The following is a 23,880-nucleotide window of genomic DNA, read 5'->3' as shown; positions in this document are numbered from 1 at the left end:
TTTGAATTGGAATTAGAAAGAATCTGCAATATATTTTATCTTCAAAAAAAGGGGGGAGGCCCATATTTCCTAACCTGTTCCCTGAAAAGGCCTAGGAATAGTAACCAGCCTAGTAACAATGAACACCCAGCACCCAGTCAAAAAATGTCACTTCCCAATAAAACAATAAGGGCTCCTATGAGAAAAGTTTAATTCTAGATCAACGGCAGGGAATATACAAGATGAAACATTAAAATCATGTCATACCAGTTAAAAGAACCCTACCAAAAATCCCTGGGGTCCGTCTAGTCAAAAGGACACAGAAGATGGCAGGAAGAGGCATCCTACCAGTCCCAAAAGGATAATTTAATCATCAGTAAGAATAAGTTCAACTGGTTAGCAGATAACAAATAATTTAAAATCCACTGGTGACTGCTGAAGATGCTGGGAAACCAACCTATTATTTTTGAAAACTGGTGAACAGAAGGAAGGAACTGAGCATTTATCTTGCCTTTCCTCTGTGCTTCTGATAATCAAATAGTTGGTGGTAAAGGGAAAGCTTCCTTTATTCACCTAATAAATGAAGGAATGACAGAGTATCACCATTTTAAAGGGTGGTTCTAAGTAATAAGCCATGGCTGCAAATCAGCATTACAAGGACACACATACTTCCTGGTCGACTACTCAGCACCACCCATGCCAGGCGCAGAGGACTGAACTAGGATGATGTTAAACTTCTAGATTTAACTACTAATTTTCAAGATATGCCAAGGACAAGGGAACAAGTCTAATCACACATAAAGATGAAATCAGCCAAATCCAGACTATGGGACACCCTAATGGACAAAACACTCACCTTCTTCAATACATATATTGAGAGAAGGGGAAAAAATGAGAACAATATATGAATTAAAAGAGATTTAAGAGACCTATTAACCAATTGCAATGCATGGCTCTTATTTAGATTCCAATCTGAACTATAAAAAAAAAAAAAAAGGTATTTAGGGAAATCTGGACCAAGGGGTACTTAAGAAATTGCTAATTTTTATTAGGTATTACATATTGTGACTTTGTTTTCTGAAAGAGCTCTCTCTTTGGGATATTAACAAATAAATGATAGATTTGTGATTTATTTCAAAATAATGGTTGGAGAGGTGTGAAGGAGAATAAATGAAACAAGTTTGACCGTAACCTGATATGTGTGAAAGCTGACTAATAAGGGTAAGGGGATTTATTTTACTATTCTTTCTTGATTTTTACAAATGTTAATATTGCACCAAATAAAAAAAATTAAAATTTTAATAAGGAAAATACTGCCAATCCGTAAAAAAGTCCTGTTACGTTTGGTGCTCCAAAACATTTCTTTTTTAAAATAAAGCCTCATGAATATATTTAGAATCTGATATAAAATAAATGTAAGTATGCAAGAATGTAAGCATACTGGGCGCCTGGGTGGCTCAGTCGGTTGAGCGACTGCCTTCGGCTCGGGTCATGATCCTGGAGTCCCGGGATCGAGTCCCGCATCGGGCTCCCTGCTCGGCAGGGTGCCTGCTTCTCCCTCTGGCCCTCCCCCCTCTCATGTGCTCTCTCTCTCTCGTTCTCTCTGTCTCAAATAAATAAAATCTTTAAAAAAAAAAAAAGAATGTAAGCATACTAAACCTGTTCCTTTCCAAGAATTTTAGCATCTTTTACTTAAGAACCACTTTTTCTTGGTCACAGTGGCCTATGACTATGGGTTTCAAAACAAACATAAAGCCTTAACTTAGAATTTCATTGTTTTAGAATCGTCACTGACTTAATGTTCAAACATTGATTTAAGTTCTCCCAGTAAAGGGTAAGTGGATATTTATTTACGGCTTTTTTGTAAATAAAAATGCAGTGATCTTTGGCTTTAAAAAATTTGTTTCTGTGAAAATGTTTGTTAATCGAAGCCAACAGTTATTTACAGAACAACTGAGCATGTCTAGTTCTTCGTGTACGAGAACTGTTTTCCCTCCCCAAACCTTAGTTACCTGAATTGTCCTAAGATTATTCGTAAAAACTGAAATTCAGTGATTAAAGGGAAGTGAGAATTCTAAACAAACAAACAAAAAACAAAAAACCCACTTTTTCTATTATGGCAAGGAAAAAAAAATCAGTAAAATAAACTTTAGTACAAAGATCTCAAGACACAAAGAGGAAGGAAAAATGGGTGGGAAAATACAGTGGCAAGAGAGCAGAGAGAGGGACAGGTAGTCCAGTGGTACCAGGTCAGTACTGGATTCCCTGATTAAACTGTAACTGCTAGGCCTGAAGACACAGAATATATAGTTGGTGGTAGTCAGACCCACCTACTAGGCCACACCAAGGCAAGGGTATACTTGAACAAGGCAGGCATTAAGGAGGATGTCTTCTTGCAGCTTCTTTTTGTCTGTCTCAGTTATAATCCTAGTCCTGAGATGAGACGTGCCTTCTAGAAATTAGATGCCCCTGATGGTTTCTACGTTTTGGTTTTAATATTCCTTCACTTCTTAATTTCTTTCTTATCACAGAGTTAAAATAGGTTCTTAAAAATATGAATGGCATACAAGGAATGCTCAAAATCCAGACAGAAAAATGAACAACTAAACAGACTACTAAAACCTCAATATCCTTACGAACAGTTGTCTGTGTCTCACATCTGTACTATGTGATGGCCATATGGCTCACTCAAATGATAGCCCATGCCAATCACACTAAACCCACTTTCCTCACAGTTTAAAAATGGACAGTGACTCGATCCATGGCAATGACATATAGAGACTACTAGAGACCTTCTGGAAGACTGTTCCTTGCTCTTAAGGGGAAAAGAAGGATGATCCCTTTTCCTGCTCTCAACATCTGCTATAATTCATTCAAGGTAAGATCCACTAATATTTTAGTGCATTTAGAAAGGAGGAATGCTGCCAATTAAATTATAATCATACTACAGAATGTACAATGAAGTCTGATGTCAGAGATAATAAAATGTGAAGGAAAGAAGTACATCTTAGAATCAGTAAAATTCAGCTACCACCTAAAAAAGAAGGCAGCCGTGGGGGGACAGCTAGGCACCAAGAGAACTGTACAGAAGCTAAGCAGAGCCCTGGTCCTGTCTGACCAGGATGTGATGGTACATGAGATCATAAACAGCCACAGGCAGCCAGAGTTTTCTAGTCCTGCCTGTCAAAGCATCCTGATACAGAGATATGGGGGGGTGGGGCAAAGAGGGCACTAAGAGTCTTAGTAAACTGAATAAAGCATGAGAGGACACAGGTCACAACACAACAAGCTGCTGACCGACAAAGAGCCTAAGCATCCCACCTCTTCTGAAGGGCAGGGGTTTTTTAAAACTTACAATTCAAGTATGTAGTGACCAAATGTCCATAAATGAATGAATGTGTACATGAAATGTGGTAGCCTTAAAAAGAAATTAAAGTTGGTATGTGATACAACATGGCGGCACCCTGACGGTTTTATGTTAAGTAAAATAAGCCAGATGGAAGGACAAATACTGTGCAATTCCACTGATACGAAAAATCTAGAGGAGTCAGATATACAGAGACAAAGTAGAAGAGGGGTTGCCATGGGCTTGGGGAGAGGAAATGGGGAGTTAGTGTTTAACGGGGACAGAGTTTCAGTCTGGGAAGATAAAAAAGTTCTGGAGGTGGATGGTGGTGATGGTTGCACAACAATACGAATGTACCTAAAACCTCTGAGCTGTACACCTAAAATTGTTTAGAATGGTAAATTTTACATTTTTAAACGTTTTAATTTTTAAAAAGTATGCAGTGATCAGGGGAAAAAGAACCCTGCATTTATATAAAATTCCCTAAAACATAACAATGATTCTAAATTGCTGCTTAACAGAATAAAGGGCCAGCAGAATAATAAGAAATAAAACCCTATTGGAGAAGCTACTAAAATTTGCTTTACCTGATGGCTAGGACCAACACGAATTTCCCCCTGGGTGCTGTTCAGCCTCCTGTCATGAAAAGAGCAGATCAGGTTAGCACCATATAGTCCTGCATAAACATTCACACATTTTTTTCAAGACAAACAATTCACTTCAAATAAATGAGGGATAAGTTCCCCACTATTTCTAGCGTTGCCCTGTACATGCACACTCCCCCACCCCCCATACACATCTCTAAAATCTCTTTCCTCTAAAAGCCCCGTTCCTGCAGCTTCCTGTCGTGAGTACCCATACCACGGTTCTTCAGACCTCAGAGAGGTACGTTCCAACAGAACAATCCCAGTACGGGTTTCTTCTTTTCAAAACATTTCACACGCCCTACTGTAAACCTTATTAAAAGATAAACAAGAGAACTATGGTTCCTAGCACACACACGGGGTCATTCATTCATTCAACAAATATTTATTAAGTACCTACTGTACACTCAAAACTGTCCTAGGTGTTGGGGATAAAGTAATGAGAAACACAATACCCCTACCTTATTAGAACTTATATTCTTATCTGGGTACAAAACAAAGAAACAAAAAGTAGATCAGATGATAAAAGGGCCAAAGAATTAAGGAGATGGTAAATGATGAAATATTTTCACAGTTCTTTATACAAGATAGTTAAGAAAGGCCTTTGGGCCAAGGGCGGGGGGGGGGGGTGCAGAGAGAAAGGTAGAGAGAGGATCACAAGCAGACCCCATGCCCAGCACAGAGCCCGATGAGGGGCTCAATCTCATGACCCCAAGACTATGACCCCAGCCAAAATCAAGACTTGGATGCCCAAATGACTGAGCCATCCAGCCATGTCCCAGAAAAGGCCTTCTTAATAAAAGCAAAAAAAAAAGCAGAGATGAAAAAGGTGTGGGGATGAGCCCAGAAGATCTAGGAGGTGGAAGACTTCATCTTGTTTCTGTCTGTGTCATTCCTACTGCACTTGCAAAGCTCACCCTCTCTTGCTTCAAATCCTAGCCATCCCAGGTTCCTTTTAGAAGCCACTGTTTCTGTAAAGCCTTTCCTGATCTCCTTCCCATTTCACCTCACAACTCCCCAAAGTGTGGACTGCCTTCCCCTTTCACTCCTTCATGAAATGCTTGTTGACTTTTTTGTCCCAGGCCTTGCACAGGGTACTCACAAGGTATATGGTGACGGACAAAGAAGTACAGTCCCTGCCCTCCCGGGGCTTCGTTCCCAACTCCTGGTTATCTCAACTCTGAGTCGTGACTAACTGTGGGCGATCTCAGGCCACCCTTTCTGGCCCAGGGACAAGTCTGCTGTGTTGCACAGCCACCTCTGAATCTCCAGCAGTGCTGGGGAGAGAGGGCTTTTACACGGTGAGAGCTGCCGATGGTGACTGGTAGACTTCACTGTGCTGCGGAGTATAACAAAGCAGCAAAGCACCGGAGATGCCACACGGTCTCGTGTTCGTCCTCCACAGAGTTGATAACCCTAACGTTACGTGTGAAGTTGTTAAAATGAATTCTGGAAAATGATTATTTCCTTCAGGTCTAACACTTTTTTCTTTTGACCCAACGGTTTCTCTCAGGAAGAGTCTTATTTGGAGAAAGTGGGCAGTAGATATAACAAAGGAAGGGAGAAGACTCGGAAAGGAAAGATGTGGCCCGGTTCTTAAGGAGCTTACACTCCAACTACCCAGGGAAGTATCATCCATCCCCAAAACACCAGAACAGTTCCAATCACTACACTGGAAAGCACAAAACATCTCAGGAGAAACAGAATACAAAAATGCCAAGGGAAATGATCAAAATTAGGCAGGCTTCACAGGGAGACAACAGTGCATGCAGTGGTTAATTCCCAAAGAAACCTCTGAAGGGGAGCCCATCAGCAGGGCAAAACAGGACTTCCCAAGGGGGGAATAAAACCCTGCAGAGGTGGGACGGGACACGGTGGGAGAAAAGGTTGCATAAGTACAGTCCTTAATGTACAAAGCACCTTCATTTCCCCACTAGGGGAATGGCATGTTGAAAAACAAGCCAAAAGATGGAGTGTTCTAGTAGGTTCATGTAGGAACGACACGCTGTTTTAGGAGGTCTGAGAGGAATCAAACAGGCCAGGAGGCTATTTTAATCATGAGTACTTTAAGAAAAACAAGCAGTCAGTGTTACTGACCATTTCCCTTCCAACTCGTTCCTTTCTGTTTCATAACTAGCTATGAGCAAAACTAGCTGCCAAAAGCTCTCCCCTGTATCTCTAAATAGTTTCCAAATGCTTGCCTGCCTACAAGCAGGTCTAGCCAAAATGTGTCATCTGAGAAGGTTTCAGCTGCAGCCCATCCAGTAACTTGTGCCCACAGCTCAACTTCCAGGTTCTTCTAGAAGGTCTATACTATGCTAAGGTTCTCAAGTGGATGCCTATGAAAGCATTTCCCCTTCACTGCTACACACGCACTGCTAAGTCCTTGATAATTCTAGAACAAACATTCCTGGTCTGTTTTTATTTTAGTCTTTTTCCTTTTTTATTTTTTGTGTGGTTTATTTTTTGTTTCTTCTTTTAATATCTTCATAAGCCAGTATTATCATATTTAGCTCAAAAATGTGCCACAATAATAAAACAAACACCAAATATCTTAGATCCCACTGGTTTGCATAAAATAGGTTAATAACTATACAAGTGAGACAAACAAGTGTACTGAGGATCTTAAGAGCCTAAATTGGAAATTGTTTCTCTCATTTTTGTTTCTATCAATGATGGGTACTAACAAGGTTAGTAGTTTTAAAAGCCCAAAATAAAATAACCTTTGAAAATTTAAAAATCAATACTATAACAAAATTATTTCTTAATCATATGCAACTTTTAAATATTAGGGTTTCTTATAGCAAGAAATACAACAAAATTATTTTGGAGGAGGATTAGGATCCAAGGCAAGCAGACAATGGCACTGGCCTACCATTTCCAGGAACTCCTGGATATAGAATATATATAATGGTGGAAATGTTTTTTTAGGTCCAAGATAAAGATAGCAACATGCCCCATTAGAGAGAACTGGATGCATCTGACAGAAAAACTGTCAGCATATGAAATGAAGATGAGCGACAAGAAGTAATAAGCTTTGTGGGAAATAGCCAGTACCCAGCCACATCTGCGATCCACCAAACAATCACCATCTCCCCTCCCTCTTCTGACAGCATCCAAACTCTACATTAAACTACATGTTCATCCCCTGCTGCCTCACTGCCCCCTTCTTCCTGCAAGCTCCCCTCGTGGTCCAAAGCGCCCTATCAGAGAATGACACTCTGCCAAGACTCATTTGGACATTTCCTACCACCCCACCCACTATGGGACGGACTACAGGCTTCTAGAGTACAAGAACGGATACCCATCTTGTGTGTCCCCAAAATCTAATACGCTCTCCGCCTGGCATTTTTATGCATTCAGGACAAATTTAAAGTTCCTTAGTGGCAAGAATACTTCTAGATTACCAAGTTGTAAAACTTGACAAAAATCACCAGCAATTATTATTTAAAAGGAGTATCAACAGCCTGTAGAAAACACTCTTAATAATCACATGCTGACCAGTACGTATTTCCTTTAACTTAACACAGCAATTTCCAAACTTTTGGTCTCAGAAATTCTTTACGGTCTTTAAATTACTGAGCATTCTAAGGAAGTTAGGTTTTTGAGAAATTTCAAAAAAAAATTTTTAAATAGCAGTTAAGGCTATTACATATGAACATGTATCATTTATTTTTATAAAAAATAACGGTATTTAAACCAGAAAAAAACTTAATGAAAACAGAGGCACTGTTTTGCATTTCTGCAAATCTAATCCACGACTTAACAGAAGACAGCCAGATTCTCATATCTGCTTCTACATTCAATCTGTTACAATAAGTTTTTTTTTTAATTAAGATTTTATTCATTTATTTGAGAGGCAGACAGAAACACTGCAAACAGGTGGAGGGGAAGAAGGTTGGGAGGGGAGAGAGAATCTCAAGCAGATTCCTCACTGAATGCAGAGTTTGACGTGAGGCTTGATCCCACAACCCTGAGATGATGACCTGAGCCGAAATCAAGAGTCGGACACTTAACCTACTGAGCCACCCACATGCCCAGCAATATGTTATTTCAGTTAGAGTATATGAAGAAAACCTGGTCTCACAAAGATAATAATTGGAAATAGGAAGAATATTTTAAGTCTTTTGGCAATTATGGATATTACTTTTGATACTACCCCAAAACTCAACAAAGTGGTCATTTCTTAAAGGTTTTTACACAATGTGAATCTAAAACCTTATCTATGATCTTTTTGGACTCTTTTACGTTAAAAATCCATTAGTCTGTCTTGGCCTTTAAATGGGTCCTTCTACCTGGACGTGATTTTTGTAAAGTCATGCATAAGTTAGAAGGAAAATATTGGAGGGGCGCCTGGGTGGCTCAGTCATTAAGCGGCTGCCTTCGGCGCAGGTCATGGTCCCAGGGTCCTGGGATTGAGCCCCGCATCGGGCTCCCTGCTCCACGGGGAGCCTGCTTCTCCCTCTCCCACTCCCCCTGCTTGTGTTCCCTCTCTAGCTGTGTCTTTCTCTGCCAAGTAAATAAATAAAATCTTTTTTTTTTTTTAAAGATTTTATTTATGTATTTGACAGAGCGAGACACAACGAGAGAGGGAACACAAGCAGGGGGAGTGGGAGAGGGAGAAGCAGGCTCCCCGTGGAGCAGGGAGCCCGATGCGGGGCTCAATCCCAGGACCCTGGGACCATGACCTGCGCCGAAGGCAGACATGCAATGACTGAGTCACCCAGGCGCCCCAATAAATAAAATCTTAAAAAAAAAAAAAAAGAAGGAAAATATTGGATACCAGGTTATCCTTCGATTAGTAATGACGATAGTTAGCATGTAAGTACTTTTCTACTGTTCTAGGTGCTCTACAGTCTCATTTCTATGCATTCATTTAATTCAAATTTTGATATTAATGAAAGCATTAATAGTGACAGTCCCAGAAATACAGATCTTATTCTATCTTACATGTGAAACAACACAGCTACTGAAGAGGTTTCTGCTTGATGTACAGTGTTGCTTAATTAATACAGTAGGTCTGGGCAAAAACAGGATGGCCATCAATTAAGGAAGGAAAATCCAGACCAAGGACAGTGTAAATCCCAGTGAGGTCGGATAAAGGATACCACATACAAAATAAGAAACCAAAGATGGAAGTCATGTCCCAGGATAATGCAGGACAAATCTATGTACACCCTTGTCCTTACCTCAGGGTTTTCACCTACATTATCTTAAATTCAGATATCCTGCAGTTGCATTACGAACACCAGCAAAATAATAATACTAGTTATCACTTACTAAGTACTATTTGTGCCAGGTATATGATTTCATTATTCTGTGACAACCCTATGAAGCAGTATCTCCACGTTATAGATAATAATGACAGTACTAATTCTAATATTAAGAAACATATATGGTGAACATTTACTATGTACCAGACATTTTAAGCTAAGCAAATTCCACATATTTTCTTATCTAATCTTAAGGATGACCCTATAAGGAAGGTGCTATTATGACTTATCCGGACAAGGAAACTGAAGATGAGAGAGAGTTATGAAACTGCCCAAGATTACACAGCTAACAAGTGGGAAGAAAAAACCAGGATTCAAACTCAAGTTTAGTTGACTCCAAAGTCAGAACTCCTACATGGCAGAGAGATTAAGTTACTGAACCAAAATAACATAATTACAAATAGAACAAGTATGAGAAACCATATCCTTATCTTCATTTCAAGCATCAAAGACAGAATTATCAGAGTTTCTTTTTAGTTTGAAAATCATGTTAAAAGAGAAAACCTATAGGGGCACCTGGGTGGCTCAGTTGGTTAAGCGTCCGACTCTTGATTTTAGCTCAGGTCATGATCTCAGGGTCGGGAGATTAACCCCCAAATTGGGCTCTGCACTGAGTGTGGAGCCTGAAGCCTGCTTAAGATTCTCTCTCTCCTTCTCCCTCTGCCCCACCCCCACCTCGCAAGTGCATATTCTCTCCCCCTCTCTAAAAAAAAATTTTTTTAAATGAGAAAACCTATCAAAGTTAACATCTAATTTATATAACATTGCCAAAATAACAAAATTATAGAAACAGAACAGATTAGTGGTTGCCAGGTGTTAGGAATGGGGGACGGGTAGAGAGGTGAGGGAGTGAGAGGTCTGTATGGCAACAGAACAGACATGACGATGGCGCTGGTCACATAAAGCTACACTGACTGACTGCACACACACATTTTACTAATGTTGTATCCAGGTTCTGATGTTATACTAGACTTATACACAACGGGAGAAGTGAGTGAATGGCATATAGGAGCAGTGTGTAGTATCTTGCAACTTCCTGTGAATCTAAAAAATTAAAAGTTTTTAAAAAGTCTAAAGAATTGGTTGACTGAATGATGTATTACAGATAGACTGGAGAGACAAAAGCCAGACATGAGAAAAGCTAATTAAATGGCCAAAAGATTCCCCTAAGATGTACTGTAGACAGCTGAACAAGTAACAGAAGAAAGAATGCCACAGTTAAGGAGAAAGGACATTCAAGGAACTAACTCAAGTCACATAAATTCTTTTTTCCCTGTGTTTACTAAGGATTCTGGTTTGAGGTCATCCTTTCGGAGACATCCCTGTGAATCATACTACCAAAAAAAAAGGAAAAAAAAAATTGACACCATCCTCACCAGCAAGGAAGAATTTCTCTGTGAGGTTAATGTAAATAATACATGTTTTTCAAAACAGCTGAGGTTCAGTCCCCATTATCCTACAGATCTTCACTTTGGACTATGAAAATACAGTCCCAGAAGCCAAATTACAACAATAATGACAAGTCATTGTGTTTATTCCTTGAGTATTGAAAGAAAAGAAAGAAAGAAAGAAAGAAAGAAAGAAAGAAAGAAAGAAAGAAAGAAAGAAAGAAAGAAAGAAAGAAACATTGTATATGAAATCTGATACAAAAGAAATCCATGTAACAAAGCAGTATCCATGGCAACTACAACTTAATATTTCAGTCCTCTTCAGCTGCAGTGGATTAAATAAAATGACAAGATGTTCCCTTTGAAAAGTAACCTGTTACCATGGAAACGTTTTAGTCTAAGAAGTAAACAGGGAATGGACAGAAAGGGGCAGGAAGCCTGTAACTGAATATCAAAAAGGGAGACGCATCCACGCAAAGGAGATGAGAGAGCCGGCTGGCCAGATGCAGGCTGGGAGAGGCAAGTGTCTCTGAAGGAACATTCACTCAAGACACCCAAATAGCTCTAAAAGAGTGTGGTAATTGCTTACGACAAGGACTTGGGTCTACAGGGGAAGAAGAGGGACAAGAGCACAGGATCCAGGGGAGAAGACATGAGCTGGTAGAAGAGAGCCCTGTCACAGGGAGCTGGCATGAGTTCTCATCCTAAACCCAGACCTGGTCCCCAATCCAAGCCCAGAACATCACAGCAGTGTGGCCTACAGCCCATTCCCAAAAGTCTGGGACTGCGTAACTCTCCAGTTGGACCCCTTCTCTGTGGCTGGTGTCACGCATGAATGAAATCACTATGCAATTTTCCTTTACCTTTCCTTCAGATCACAAGGCTCAGAGAAGAGGTAATTTTTACCTTTCCCATAAAGTGTTCAGTTGAGCAGGAAGACTGACATGAAATCAATACAAAGAAGACTCCAGAAATTCTACTACTCACTAGCTCATTCAGAAAGTGATCACAGAAATGGACTGTAGGTCCAGATTGAAATACAACAAATTTTAGGAAAACTGAAAGGCAACTTATCAGAATCACTTTTTTTTTTTTTTAAAGACTTTATTTATTTGTGAGAGAGAGAGAGCATGAGCAGGTGAGGGGCAGAGGAAGAAAACAGACATCCCGCTGAGCAGGGAGCCCAACGCAAGGCTTGATCCGGGGACACGGGGCTCGATCTGGGGACTCCAGGATCACGACCTGAGCCGAAGACAGACGCTTAACTGACTGAGCCAACCAGGCGCCCCCAGAATCGGTCTTTTTTTAAGAAGGGTTGTGGGCAGGAGAGAAAACAAGGATGCTAAGAAGGAAATCTAGAATAGCATGCTGGGTTTCTCAGATTTCAGCATGAACATACATTTCCAAAGCAAATTTTTTTTTAAAGATTTACTTATTTATTTTAGAGACCGAGAGAGAACGTGGGGGGAGGGGGAGAGGGATAGCAGCACGGTCCTGTGGGGGGCAACAGACGGCAACAGGAGCCAACTCCCCTACCAGGAGTTCCCAAAGCACCACCTACCTCTCCCCAACTCTTACCACAGGTGTGATTTTTTATCTATTTTGCATGATTTTATATTTGTTTTGTGTAATAATTTCCTTCAATATCCTGCCCTTAGACTGAAAGCACCACGCAAGTAAGGAACCAAGTCTGTTTTTACCTCTCCATTATATCCAAGGGCCCACTGGCACTCACTATATTCTAGTATTTTACACTACATACAATTATACTCCAATATTTTAATTCAACTATTGTTTAGCCATAGATAGCAACTAAGCACTTCAGTATGAAATTAAATCAAGTAACTTGTGATAGAAGGCTAGCCCTCCTGCCTAGCAGGAAGGATATTTTGAATGAATATTGGTTTATTGAGAGAGAGAGAGAGAGAGAGAGAGAGAGAGAGAGAGAGAGAGAACCCATCAACAGATGAAAGAGTTAATGTTTCAAGTTCATACACAAATACAAAGGTCAAGACAGAAAGTCTTCAAAATCCCGAATCATAATATTCTACATTTTCTCTGATGGAAAGTTCCTTAGAGACCATGTGATCTAATCTTCTAGCTTAATAGAAGGAACCAAGGCCTGAGGAGATAAAGGTGCTCTTTCAAGGGGTCATAGTAAGTAAAATATGGAGGAGTCCAGGCTACAGAAGTAGCTCTCCTCCACAGAGTACCCCCTAAATATAAGTAAGAGTCCAAAACTAAAATTTAGGCATTGGCTGAGGAACAAGAAGAATTTTCATGCTGACAGTAAGATGCAGTAAATGTGGCCTCTTATACAAAGTATGTAACATCAGGAAAAAAATGGTTTAAAAAAAATTTTTTTTAACAACATATGAGAAAGACTCTCATTTCAAAGCGGTAATCACTGCCCAACACAAAGCTATACATACATAAATGATGATTTAGAAAACAGACTTATTATTTTAATCCCACTGTGATTGAAATAATTTATAAAGCAGCAATATTTGAAGATTAAGCTGATCTCCTGACCAAAAATGTTGCTAGCTTTCTGCACACTGAAATCAAACTTTATAAAAACAGAAATGTAGCATCCCCAGAAAAAGAGGGCTATAAGTATGTCTTCAATGCATGTGTGAATGTCTCTTTGTTCCCAGTGGGAAGTCTCTGGGAAATACTATGAAAAACATGACCATTGCGTTATGCCTCTTCACTGTGATGGTGTGGGTATGGGGGGAAGAGAGGGAAAAGGTGAGGGCAGGGAGGAAGAACACAGCCTTCACAGCATTCACATACACACACACACACACACACATCAGAGAGATAAGAAAAGAACGTTTAAGTGCTGAATTCACCGAACATTTTATATGACATGGGAGTAAAGCTTCTTAAAAAAAAATTTTTTTTTCAGGAAATATAAAGAAAAATATAAGACACCCAAAGGGCAAGAGAAGAAAGGAGATCAATAAATGGTGGTTAAACATATTGGCCACTAATTTAATTACCATAATTCCCAACACAACTCCTGACACTGTCTTAAACAGACTGACCAAAAACTATAGATGTTGTTAAGATAACCATACTTATATGAGACTGTAGACTTGGCCTTTGAATTAATAACAATAATACACTGAGCAATTAAGTGCCAAGCAGTTTCATACTGTTTTCACCCCATCTTTATAACAACTGTGAGAAATTATACTTATTTTATTGGAGATTTGGTCATATGGAGATATGGCCCATGAGAAAACGGAGATTCAGAGGAGCCAAGAAACTCATGCAATGTCACTAATCAGGTGGCATTTGAACCATACCATCTAACTCTAAATCTAGTCTTTTCTCTTACAATAAACGCCACTCATATTCAACATATTTATGCCAAAGGCCCATCTGGCAGGCACTCTGAAAGAGACTAAGGCTACAAACACAGATATAGCCCACACCCCAGAAGACAATCCAATGGCCACAAATAAATGTATAATTCAGAGAACTTTGATAGAAATAATGTCTAATTGTCTTAATTGAATTAAAATGAGCTGTTATAGCTTAGAACCAAAGTATCAAGAATATACAACACAAGAATAGATTAATTTTCTTTCAGATCTGCTTTAAAGATATGTTCAGGAACCAGTATCCTCCCCTGTCACAAACTGCTCAATACAGATGATCATCAGTTTGGGAGGAGACTCATGAATGCACACAAATTCGTGAATTTCATTATTTCAAATCTCCCTTTAGCCTGTATTTTCTATTTTCTCTCTCATTCTGGATGACATTTTTTTTAATGGCTTTAGAATAAATGCTTCTCTGGTAGAAAGATAGCTCATTTCAGTTAACGACCAAAAAGTAAAGTGGAAAATGAAAAATGAATTCAGAAGGAAAGAGGATCAGAAACAATGAACAACTGGAAAATCACAGACATGGCAAACATCAGGTCTTAGGTGTACCAGAGTCTTCCAATCTAATACATCAGACAAGAACCTAGGACGTGGTCAAAACTGGAGCTATGTTATTAGCAGATTCACAGGCTCTGAAAAATTTATGTTTTACATAAGAGGAACCCTTTAAATGTAAGCCTCAACCTTGGATTCTGATTCAAGATTCTAATATAATGACAAAAAAAGCTAATAAAGGATAATATTTTGGTGAACTTTTACTTTTATGTTCTTCTGGAAACATAAGCTGTCCATATTCACCAACATTTCCTGATACTCTGAGGTACAAGAGGAGGGGAGCGATAAGCCAAAATGAAACTAACAAGCATCTTTCCAATGTCCAAGCTGGGCAGACCCTGGACAACTTTACTGACCAAGAGAAGAATGTCCCATGTGCTGTTCCTTCACCTCTGCCACCACCAGACAAGCATAGAAGCCCCAAAGCGAGAGATGGCTAGTCAACAAATAACATTCCAAAAATATTTTCCCAAGACGGGGAAATACAGAACAAATGCACACTACACAAGGAACGGCGCTTGTGACTTACTTTACCTGATCTGAAACACAGAAATTTGACTCTAAACAGCCAGCAGTGGTCACTACAAGTCCTCACCATCTAAACAGGTGGCTGCATACAAGCTCACAAGGGCACATTTGTATTAGGCCAGGCCAGCTAGCCAGACCAGCGGGAGGAACCTGCCCAGAGCTGATTCATGAGTACAGCTTCCTAGTCACACTTTGTTTGCTAAATATAAAAAAAAAAAAGTTGAAGAAGTAAAGGCCCTAGAAAAGAAAGGCAGTCCACAACTGTTTTCTAGACAAGTATGGTCCTGACTCAAATGAGGATTTTCTGAAACAAGTCTGGAGTGTTAAGTGCCTCGGAGCCCAGATCCTCTTGTCCGGAGAGACGGTAATTTTAGACTTACAAGAGAAAAGCAGAAAGGAAGAGTACTGTAAATGGAGTGAATTAAGAAAAGTTCCAGAAGCAATACTACACGGTATGGGGAAAAACTGCCCAAAACCCCCAAATGCAATGTTCAAATAAATGTGATCATAATTGGGAAGACAGCCCTCATATCAATGGAAAACAAGACTAAAACTAGTAATAAATGCACTAGTCCTAAATTCATCTCCTTATCACAATCCCCAAACTGAACCTGCTGGAAGCCAGATGATACTTCAGTAATATGTCTGTGGCTAGAATTTATCATTAGCCTTCCTTACAACTTTCCACCAAATCAGGGTCCTCCTCTGACAAGAGGTGAGCACGCACAGCTCCACATTCATATTACACGATGAAGAGTTTATGCTCAGAATCTCTCCCTGTATCACCAACGTCCCATGAATTTCCTCACTATTCTATGAGCACTTATCAGCTGCACATTCTTGCACATCATGTGCTTCCACCTTCCAACCTCCCAAATGCACAAAACTTAAGTGTCACTTCAAAATTTTTTCCAACTTTCGTCAGAAGAAAAAAGCAGAGAGGAACCAAGGAGTAACAACTAATACAATTTGCCAACTTCACGTACCATCTACTTGGGTAAGAACTGAATTTGTCTTAAACCTGAGTATTATGATTGGCTCCCTACATTAACCATGGTAAGAGCCATCTGTCTGAGCCCTGGATACAAAGAGGACACACAAAATGTGTAACTCCCCATCACAGAAAAGACTAGTGCAGGGCCCATCAAGCAGTGGGCACAGAATCTGGCCTGGTCAGTGCCTCCACCTTCTCAAGCATCAACTCCTCTTTTTACTCCTCTCCTACAGAATGTACAAGTCACACAACAAAATACACATATACCACAAATGCCATCTTCTGCTAAAACAAATAAACAAAATAACTGGAACCTTAACTTCTGTCACAAATGTCACTGCATACAATTTTTTTCTTAATTGTCAAGACATTTCCCATAAACTCTGAAAAGAATGGACTCTTTCCTTTTGAAACAACAGAAAATGATGTGACATCATCTTTTATTTCTTTTAAAAAAATCATTTTAAGCTGATAATGCTGCAACCATGATCCACAATTACTTCCTGCATACGTCAAAACGTATACACTATTTCATCTTCAGACTTCAGAAACAGATCTCAAGAAATATAATTTGCTCTGGCAAACAGGCTCTCAATCGAAACAAGTTCCACCCACCTTCAAAGCAACCAATAGCTGCCCACCTACCACCCTTCCTAAAACATCCAAACAGAGCTGCTCTTGGGCCCAGTCATTCCCTATCAGCCACACAGCACCAGAACAGCCTGCAGGTTTGTTCTGCAGGTGCCTGAAGGCAAACAAGCTCAGCACCAGGCATCCATGCAGGACTCAGGTTAAAGCTGTACCCGGAGAGGAAAGGGGAAGGGAAAGGGGAAAGGGACAGGGACAGCAGGATCCACAACGTTCTCCATTTGCTAATGCATCTCCGGGCAGACCCCATTCTTAGCTCTGATTTCACGCTTCGCAACACCACCTACATGGCCAGCCAGCGCTGAATTAAAGGCTCTTAGGAACATGCACTATGAATGATGAAATGATTCATAAACATCTTCAGAAGTGAGAAAGAGCAGCAAAAACCATCACTGTTTCGGTGAGGCCAGAGGAAGATAGCCTACCTGCAGGGGCTGAATGGATCATCCATGACTAATAGAGGCTCTGGTGAGTCTAGCTGTATCCCTGAACCTCTACTTACTGTTAAAACTCTGCCCTTTTCTACTCTAACAACTCAAAATGGAGGCACATGCAGTCTGAGAGACCTCATAGAGCTTTCACTGAGCTTGTGCTATGACCTAAGCCTTCACGCAGAACGCAGAAACTTCCCCCTCACACTGACAGGACTGAGCATGTGCTGTGACCCTCCCTCATCCATACACTGTCTCTCAACGCAATCAATCTCAACCCTGCTGTTTCCGTAAATAAAGCCCAGCCAACAGACTCTGCAGCTTCTCCCTGCATACCAAGCTAGTGTGCAGGGAAGTGGGGCCTTAGAAAGGGGATCTGAGACAGCCAACACCAGGGAACTCGGCAAGCCACACCATCTATCGAGAGGCTTCAGAGAACTGCCCTGCTCTGACAAGACAACAGCAAGTTTTGTCTTTTTTTAATTGTGGTTTTATTTTTTTTTAAGATTTTATTTATTTATTTGACAGAGACAGACACAGCGAGAGAGGGAACACAAGCAGGGGGAGTGGGAGAAGGAGAAGCAGGCTTCCCACCAAGCAGGAAGCCCGATGCGGGGCTCCATCCCAGGACCCTGAGATCATGACCTGAGCTGAAGGCAGACGCTTAATGACTGCGCCACCCAGGCGCCCCTTAATTGTGGTTTTAAATAGCAAGGTCTTCAAGAAGGAATAGAATCAAAAGATACAGATATGACCATACATAGGATTAATTAGCAGAAACTACAGCACATTTATAAACACAGTAGTAGCTACTTAAGGGGAACAACCCCACAAATTTCGTTTTGAAAACTTTGTAAACATTTGGGAAAAAAAGCCACACAAACAATTCTGGCAAAGCTGTGGAGTTCTGGGTATTGTCATAGCTACAAACGCAGTACAGACAGTAAAGAAAGAGTATCTGAAGAATACTGTATTCTATGAAAAAAGCTTAATCTCTCTTAAATAAGAAAGCTCTAAAATTGCCTAAATAATAAAAACATTTCCCAAAGAGATACTAATCTAGTCAGGTATGTCTAGCTTGAAAATCATACTTCTAACACTAACAAAGGCAGGAAAGTCCAAATCAAGAGGTCAAAGAACACCATCCCACAGATACTCAAGCACCTAAAAATCTCATTTGAGATCTCCTGATTCAAAGGTTTAGGCAATTCTTCATAGTATTGCCCACGAAGCTAACTTCATTTAAAATTTAATCAGAAAAGATTTCTAAAGCCACGTCAGCAAGGCCATGCCATGCTAGTCATACTGAGCGCTATGAAGTATTCATACTGTCCACAGCACCAGCCAAGACATTTTCTGTTAAAATCTTTAAAAACACACACTTTATGCCTCTCCCCACAACCTCCACCTCCAACAAAAAGGCAAAGTGGGTTGTCCACCCCATAAGATAGCCTAGTTTGGTATGTGTACGCAAGCGTGTTTCCATTTGCAAACTAAGAGATAATTCTATGTATGATTCCTTATAGTTACAATTAAAAAAGAAAAATAAGACCATGAAACTCCTGAAAATGTATAAAGGACAATACAGAGTAGGAAAAAGCAGTGCTAATTGTGTTTCCCACAAATGTAACAGAGTGTGAAGAAATTAAAGACCTGCTTAAGAGAGTACTCTATGTCCTCAAGAGTCCTAAAATAAATGTGGAATCCATTCCATTTCCTTAGTACTCCTGTTTTTGCTATCAAATAAACTAAATTCTGAGACTATGATTAAAAAACTCTCATCTTACTGAAAATGTCATTTATACAACACGAGAAATGCCAAATACACTTAAGTAAGTTTTGCTTTTGACCCAGCACCTGAATCAAGTATCCACAGCTTGGAAGACCACTTTCCCTACTGGGAAAAGTCTGTCCCCAGATGTGTGAGACCAGAAACAGTCTGAAGAAAAAGGCTCTCTAAAACAGAAGCAATTGAATTGCCTAGAAGCCAAATAGCACGACTACGACTATCAAAGTATTTCCTTCAAAAGCACATTTTTTCAAAACTACCGAATCACATGGAAAATGCTCCCTTGGAGAAATCAATGTAAAATAATAATTTAATAAATTCATCATTATTTTGAAAAACCACAGGAGCTGTTCCATGAAACATAGCATAAAAATGGTTATTATGATAGCAATTCAAGAAGTGTAAACTATAATTCTAGTCCCACCAAATACCGTGAGTGACACTAAGGGCAAGCCATCAAAACCCTATGACCTCTTCTCCAAACACTGGGTCCCGCAGTGGCCGAGGCCTCCTTCAACACCCTCTTGGTCGTCTTTCCTGCCACTCACCTCATAGCTGTCCTCTGCATGCCACTTGGGCAGACCCCCAGCCCCGTCTCTCCTCAATGGTGGTACACCCCAGGGCTCACCTCACTCTGCAGTTTTCTCTTGTGCGTGGAGAATTCACCCACTCACCCACAATCCCAGCCAAAGCCTCTCTGGAGAGACCTCCATACCGGGAACAGCTAGGAAACCTCAGAGAACTCCGTTCTCCTCTTGCTGCCCCCTAGCTCATTTTCTGGGGTGCCTCATCTCTCTTGACGGATGATAAGCTCTTTGGGGGCAAGGACAGTATCAAAATCATCTTTACTGGAACCACCCAAATCTCTTCTTTTGTACCTCAAAAAAAATACATCTGAAGCACTGAGAAGGGCAAAATAACACTTAGATAATCATTCCCTGGCAGAACTAACAAAGCCTAAGACTAAAAATGAGGAAACATCAAACAAACCTGAACTGAAGGATATTCAACAAAACTGGCTTCTAACTCATCAAAAATGTTAATGCCATGACAAAAGAAAAAAAAGCCAAGAACATGTTGTGAAAAATGCTGTACATAATATGCTATATATAGCTAAATATGGACTATATTAGATTAAATGGTATTATATCAATGTCACCTTTTCTGATTTTGCTAACCATATCATGATTATGTAAGAGAATGTCCTTGTTCTTGAGAAATACACACTGAAATATTTAGGGAGAAAGAAGCTTGATGCTGTAATTCATTCCTAAATAGTTCAGGGAAAGAAAACAGAAAAATGAAGCAAAGATGGTTAATACAGAGAATAACTCGGCAAAAAAAAAATAATAATAAAGTAAATCTGTAATACAGTTAAAAAGATATATAATACATAAAATAAAATCAGTAAGAATAAATTAATTAAGCAAATACTGCAAAATGTTAACAACTGGTGAACTGGATGAAAGATATATACAGGAGTTATATGTAGTAACATCAAAACTCTTTTGAGTTATGTACATAAAATATTTAAAATTTTAAATATACACACACACACACACACGTGTATATATATATATATATATATATAAAACACCTCCTTGTACTAGTAAGTCTTCAATCATCGGTCCTCATGGAATCTGGAGACTGGACACATGACTGGCAACGAGTGACCTGCCATGCTACCTGCTTCCACGTGCTCTAACCCCCAGACTGAATCACTTAACACCCAACTTCGAGTTCAATCCAACCTCAGAATATGAGGTCAGTTCTCCTCCTCAGAGAAAATCGAGGAGCCCTGAAACCTAGTGGCTTAGTAATTAAGTAAGCCAATGTGCCATTTTAACATAAATTCCAATTCTAGAAATGGGCTCTGTTTCCATTGAGCAAGCCCTATCTTACACTGAGGACCACCCTCTGACTCTACTCAGTACTTCCAAGCCCCTAAAACCTGGACCTTATTTTCTCCACGGTTGTCTGGACCACTAGATGTCTGCTTACTGCTGCTGACCATCCGCCTAGACCTCATTCCTGCCCCATTTCCTTGCCACCTGGGTGCCTGCAGGGATATGCACACACAGTTGGCACATAGGCTGCCCATGTGCTTCCTTTTGTGGCCTCTACTGCTAGGTCTTCCCCCAAGTCCTGTGATCCCAAGTACTTCCACACTGTCTCCGGATCTTAGACCTTCCTCTCTCCTGATTCATCCCTTAGTGAACAACACTTGAACAATTAACATTTTTGAATAGATTAAAAGTGAGCTGAGAATGTGAAATGAATATGTTAATGGATTCTTTCTAAAATTAAAAAGGTTTATTACATAAAAACTGACTGAAAAACTATTTTGTCCACTGTCATACTTAGTTTTTCATGAGCAGAAAATTTATCAAATGTAAAGTAAGAACTATAAGTTTTAAAGAGGTTTTTACTTACCAGAAATATAAAAATGTTCAAAATGTTTTATTTACTAACATCAAATTGTAAAGCAAAAGCAAGGAAAACTTAACATTCAGGCAACTCTAGAGAAAAACACTTGTTGGGAAAAAAGATATTCTGTTTGACTTTTAATGAGTACTAACTTCACATCAAGAGAAGGGAAGCATTTAGAAACAGTGTGGTTAAATTTTATTTTCTAATTGTCCCTCGTATGTGGAAATGTGGAAATGGAGCTGAGCGTTACACATGCTGCTCTGATTTCCAACAAACATGCTGATTTATCCTATCAGTTCTAACTATCTGTTCACATGCTTTCTCAGAGTTTCTATGGCAAAAACTATTATACCATTTTACAAAGGTTCATTTCTTCATCCCCAATTCTCACACATTTTCATGTACTAATGGACATGGGACTCTTTTTTTTTTTTTTAAATTTTAGAGCGATACTTCTAACACTCTGCCTTTAAGTACAGTGCTTGTTGTAGATTTCGGTTTAATTATTCAGTCACAACAGGGAAGCTTCATTCTATGGTTACTTTGGTAAGAGTCCCCTCCCCCAACATGGACTAGTTGTTGACTTCCAACAACTGTTTTTCTCAACATCAAGAGGAGTATATAGTTCTTCTTCATCATGTTAAAGTGGTAAGCTACATTAACAGATAAATTTTTAAACCAGTCTTGTGTTCTATAAACCCAACTTGAGTAAGTAGATTTTTCATGCCTTGCCAGATTCCATTTTCTAATATTTTATTTAAACATCTTACATGCATGTTCCTAAGTAAGACTGACCTATAAATTTTACTTTTTAATCTGGTTTTGTATAAAGGTTTAACTAGCTTCATAAAATGACACAGGGAACCTACCCCATCTTTCTCTGTTCCCTGGAACACTGGTAAAGTTTACTTATAAAGCCACAGTCTAATTTTTTAATTATTTTTGGTCTAACGAGAAGAAAAAGAAATGTCCTGTACAAATTGTGAAAATGCCTTTAAAGGAGAAAAGGCATGCATTTTTTTACCCACTTCCTCCTACCAGCCTGAAATCTGGATGTCACGGCTACCATTCAACTGACACCCTGAGTACGAGGTAAAAGTTGAAGTTAAGGATAGGTCCCTGATGGTTGTGGAGCCCCACATCCACCTAGGATTGCTTCTTCTCAAACTCTGCTTACATGGGAGGGAAATAAAGGTTCTATTTTGTTTCAGTCTATTATATAGTCTCTCTCTGATAGTTCTAGTGTTGAAGTTCTCAGGTGTATATCTTACCGTTTATCTGACTCAAGTTGATGGCACATGGTTTCTTCCAACATTTTGTAATTTTTAACAGTGCATATGGCATTCAAAGATATATTATCTGTATATACCCTACAAGTTCTTGAATGAGAATATGCCTGTTGGAGGCTCAATGGCCCAAGACCACTTTTTACATTATCTTCTCATCCTAGAGTTCTCATATTTTTCAAGAATGTAAATTCATGTCCCAAATGTCATGGGGGCAAAGCCCAAAGTTATGAATTATAAGGGAAATTCTCCCTCTATTCCTCCCTCTTCTTCTTTTCTGTGCTTAGAGTCCCAGTCCCAAATAGGTTTCTCTATCATTTCCCTCTAGTTCCGGATATATCACCTAGCCCACCCTTTCACTGAAGAACAGACCTTTGATGGTCCTAACTTGGTAGAGGGCTCTCAGTTCCAACTCCCTAAGCCCCTGAGATCAAGACCCCATCTCCTATACCTGGTGGGTGTTAAAGGCAAGACCCTTTGGTTAAGGAGACAGTAACTAACCCAACCTCCTCTCATCATGGGCTGATGATCAGCTTAATGCTTTACTTGACAGTTTCTCTTAATTCGTGCAAGCTCAGCTCTCCATTTAAAAGTTCTGTCATATTTTATTCAACACTGGTAGATGTTTACTGGCAAAGGGCTTTTGAAATTATCAAATCTGATTTTTTTGTCCTATCTTATTAAAGTTCTTATATTTAAAAAAAAGTTCTTATATCCTCAGTAGGGCTGTGTTTCCAAATATACATGTCCTCTCAACCGTTTCCAACACTTGCCATCTGACATAAACATTGTAAGAGTTCGAATGTGATGGCAGAGGAAAAGCAAACAAAAAATTATTTATACCTAGTTCCAGCTTCTTGTCCTCAAAAGCTATACAAACACCATGAGCTGTGATGGACAACTTCACTAAAACAGAAGTAGATTTTGAAATGTATGAAATCCAAATTAACTGAAATAAAGGAGATCTACATTGTTACCTTTCAGCTGAAGTATAAAGATTTATTTGAAAAAAGATGGTCACAATGTTATTTAGAATAACCAAATACTGGAAAACCATAAATGTTCAACAAGATGGGAACAGATAATTATGAGACATCCACACGATGGTAGATAAGATGCTCATCACAAATGTTTGGGCAAAACGTTTAATGACATGGTACTATGTTCATAATAAAAGAAAATGAATAAAGG

The 23,880-nt window shown here is 39.5% G+C and overlaps 1 protein-coding gene across 3 annotated transcripts in view; it reads right to left on the bottom strand.

Moving 5' to 3' along the window:
• RERE (arginine-glutamic acid dipeptide repeats) overlaps positions 1-23,880 on the bottom strand; it is a 290,457-nt gene that overhangs the window by 124,865 nt on the left and 141,712 nt on the right. For all 3 annotated transcript variants that reach the window (XM_035019874.1, XM_035019876.1, XM_035019877.1), the window contains exon 8: positions 3,913-3,961. In XM_035019874.1, the coding sequence (XP_034875765.1) occupies positions 3,913-3,961 (49 nt within the window). The remainder of the gene's footprint in view (positions 1-3,912; positions 3,962-23,880) is intronic.

This window comes from Mirounga leonina, unplaced genomic scaffold (genome assembly GCF_011800145.1).
Source record: "Mirounga leonina isolate KUSES-001 unplaced genomic scaffold, KU_Mleo_1.0 Mir_173, whole genome shotgun sequence".
Lineage (NCBI taxonomy): Eukaryota > Metazoa > Chordata > Mammalia > Carnivora > Phocidae > Mirounga > Mirounga leonina.
Note: the sequence above shows the minus strand (reverse complement) of the source record. Positions and strands in the feature narration are given on the sequence as shown.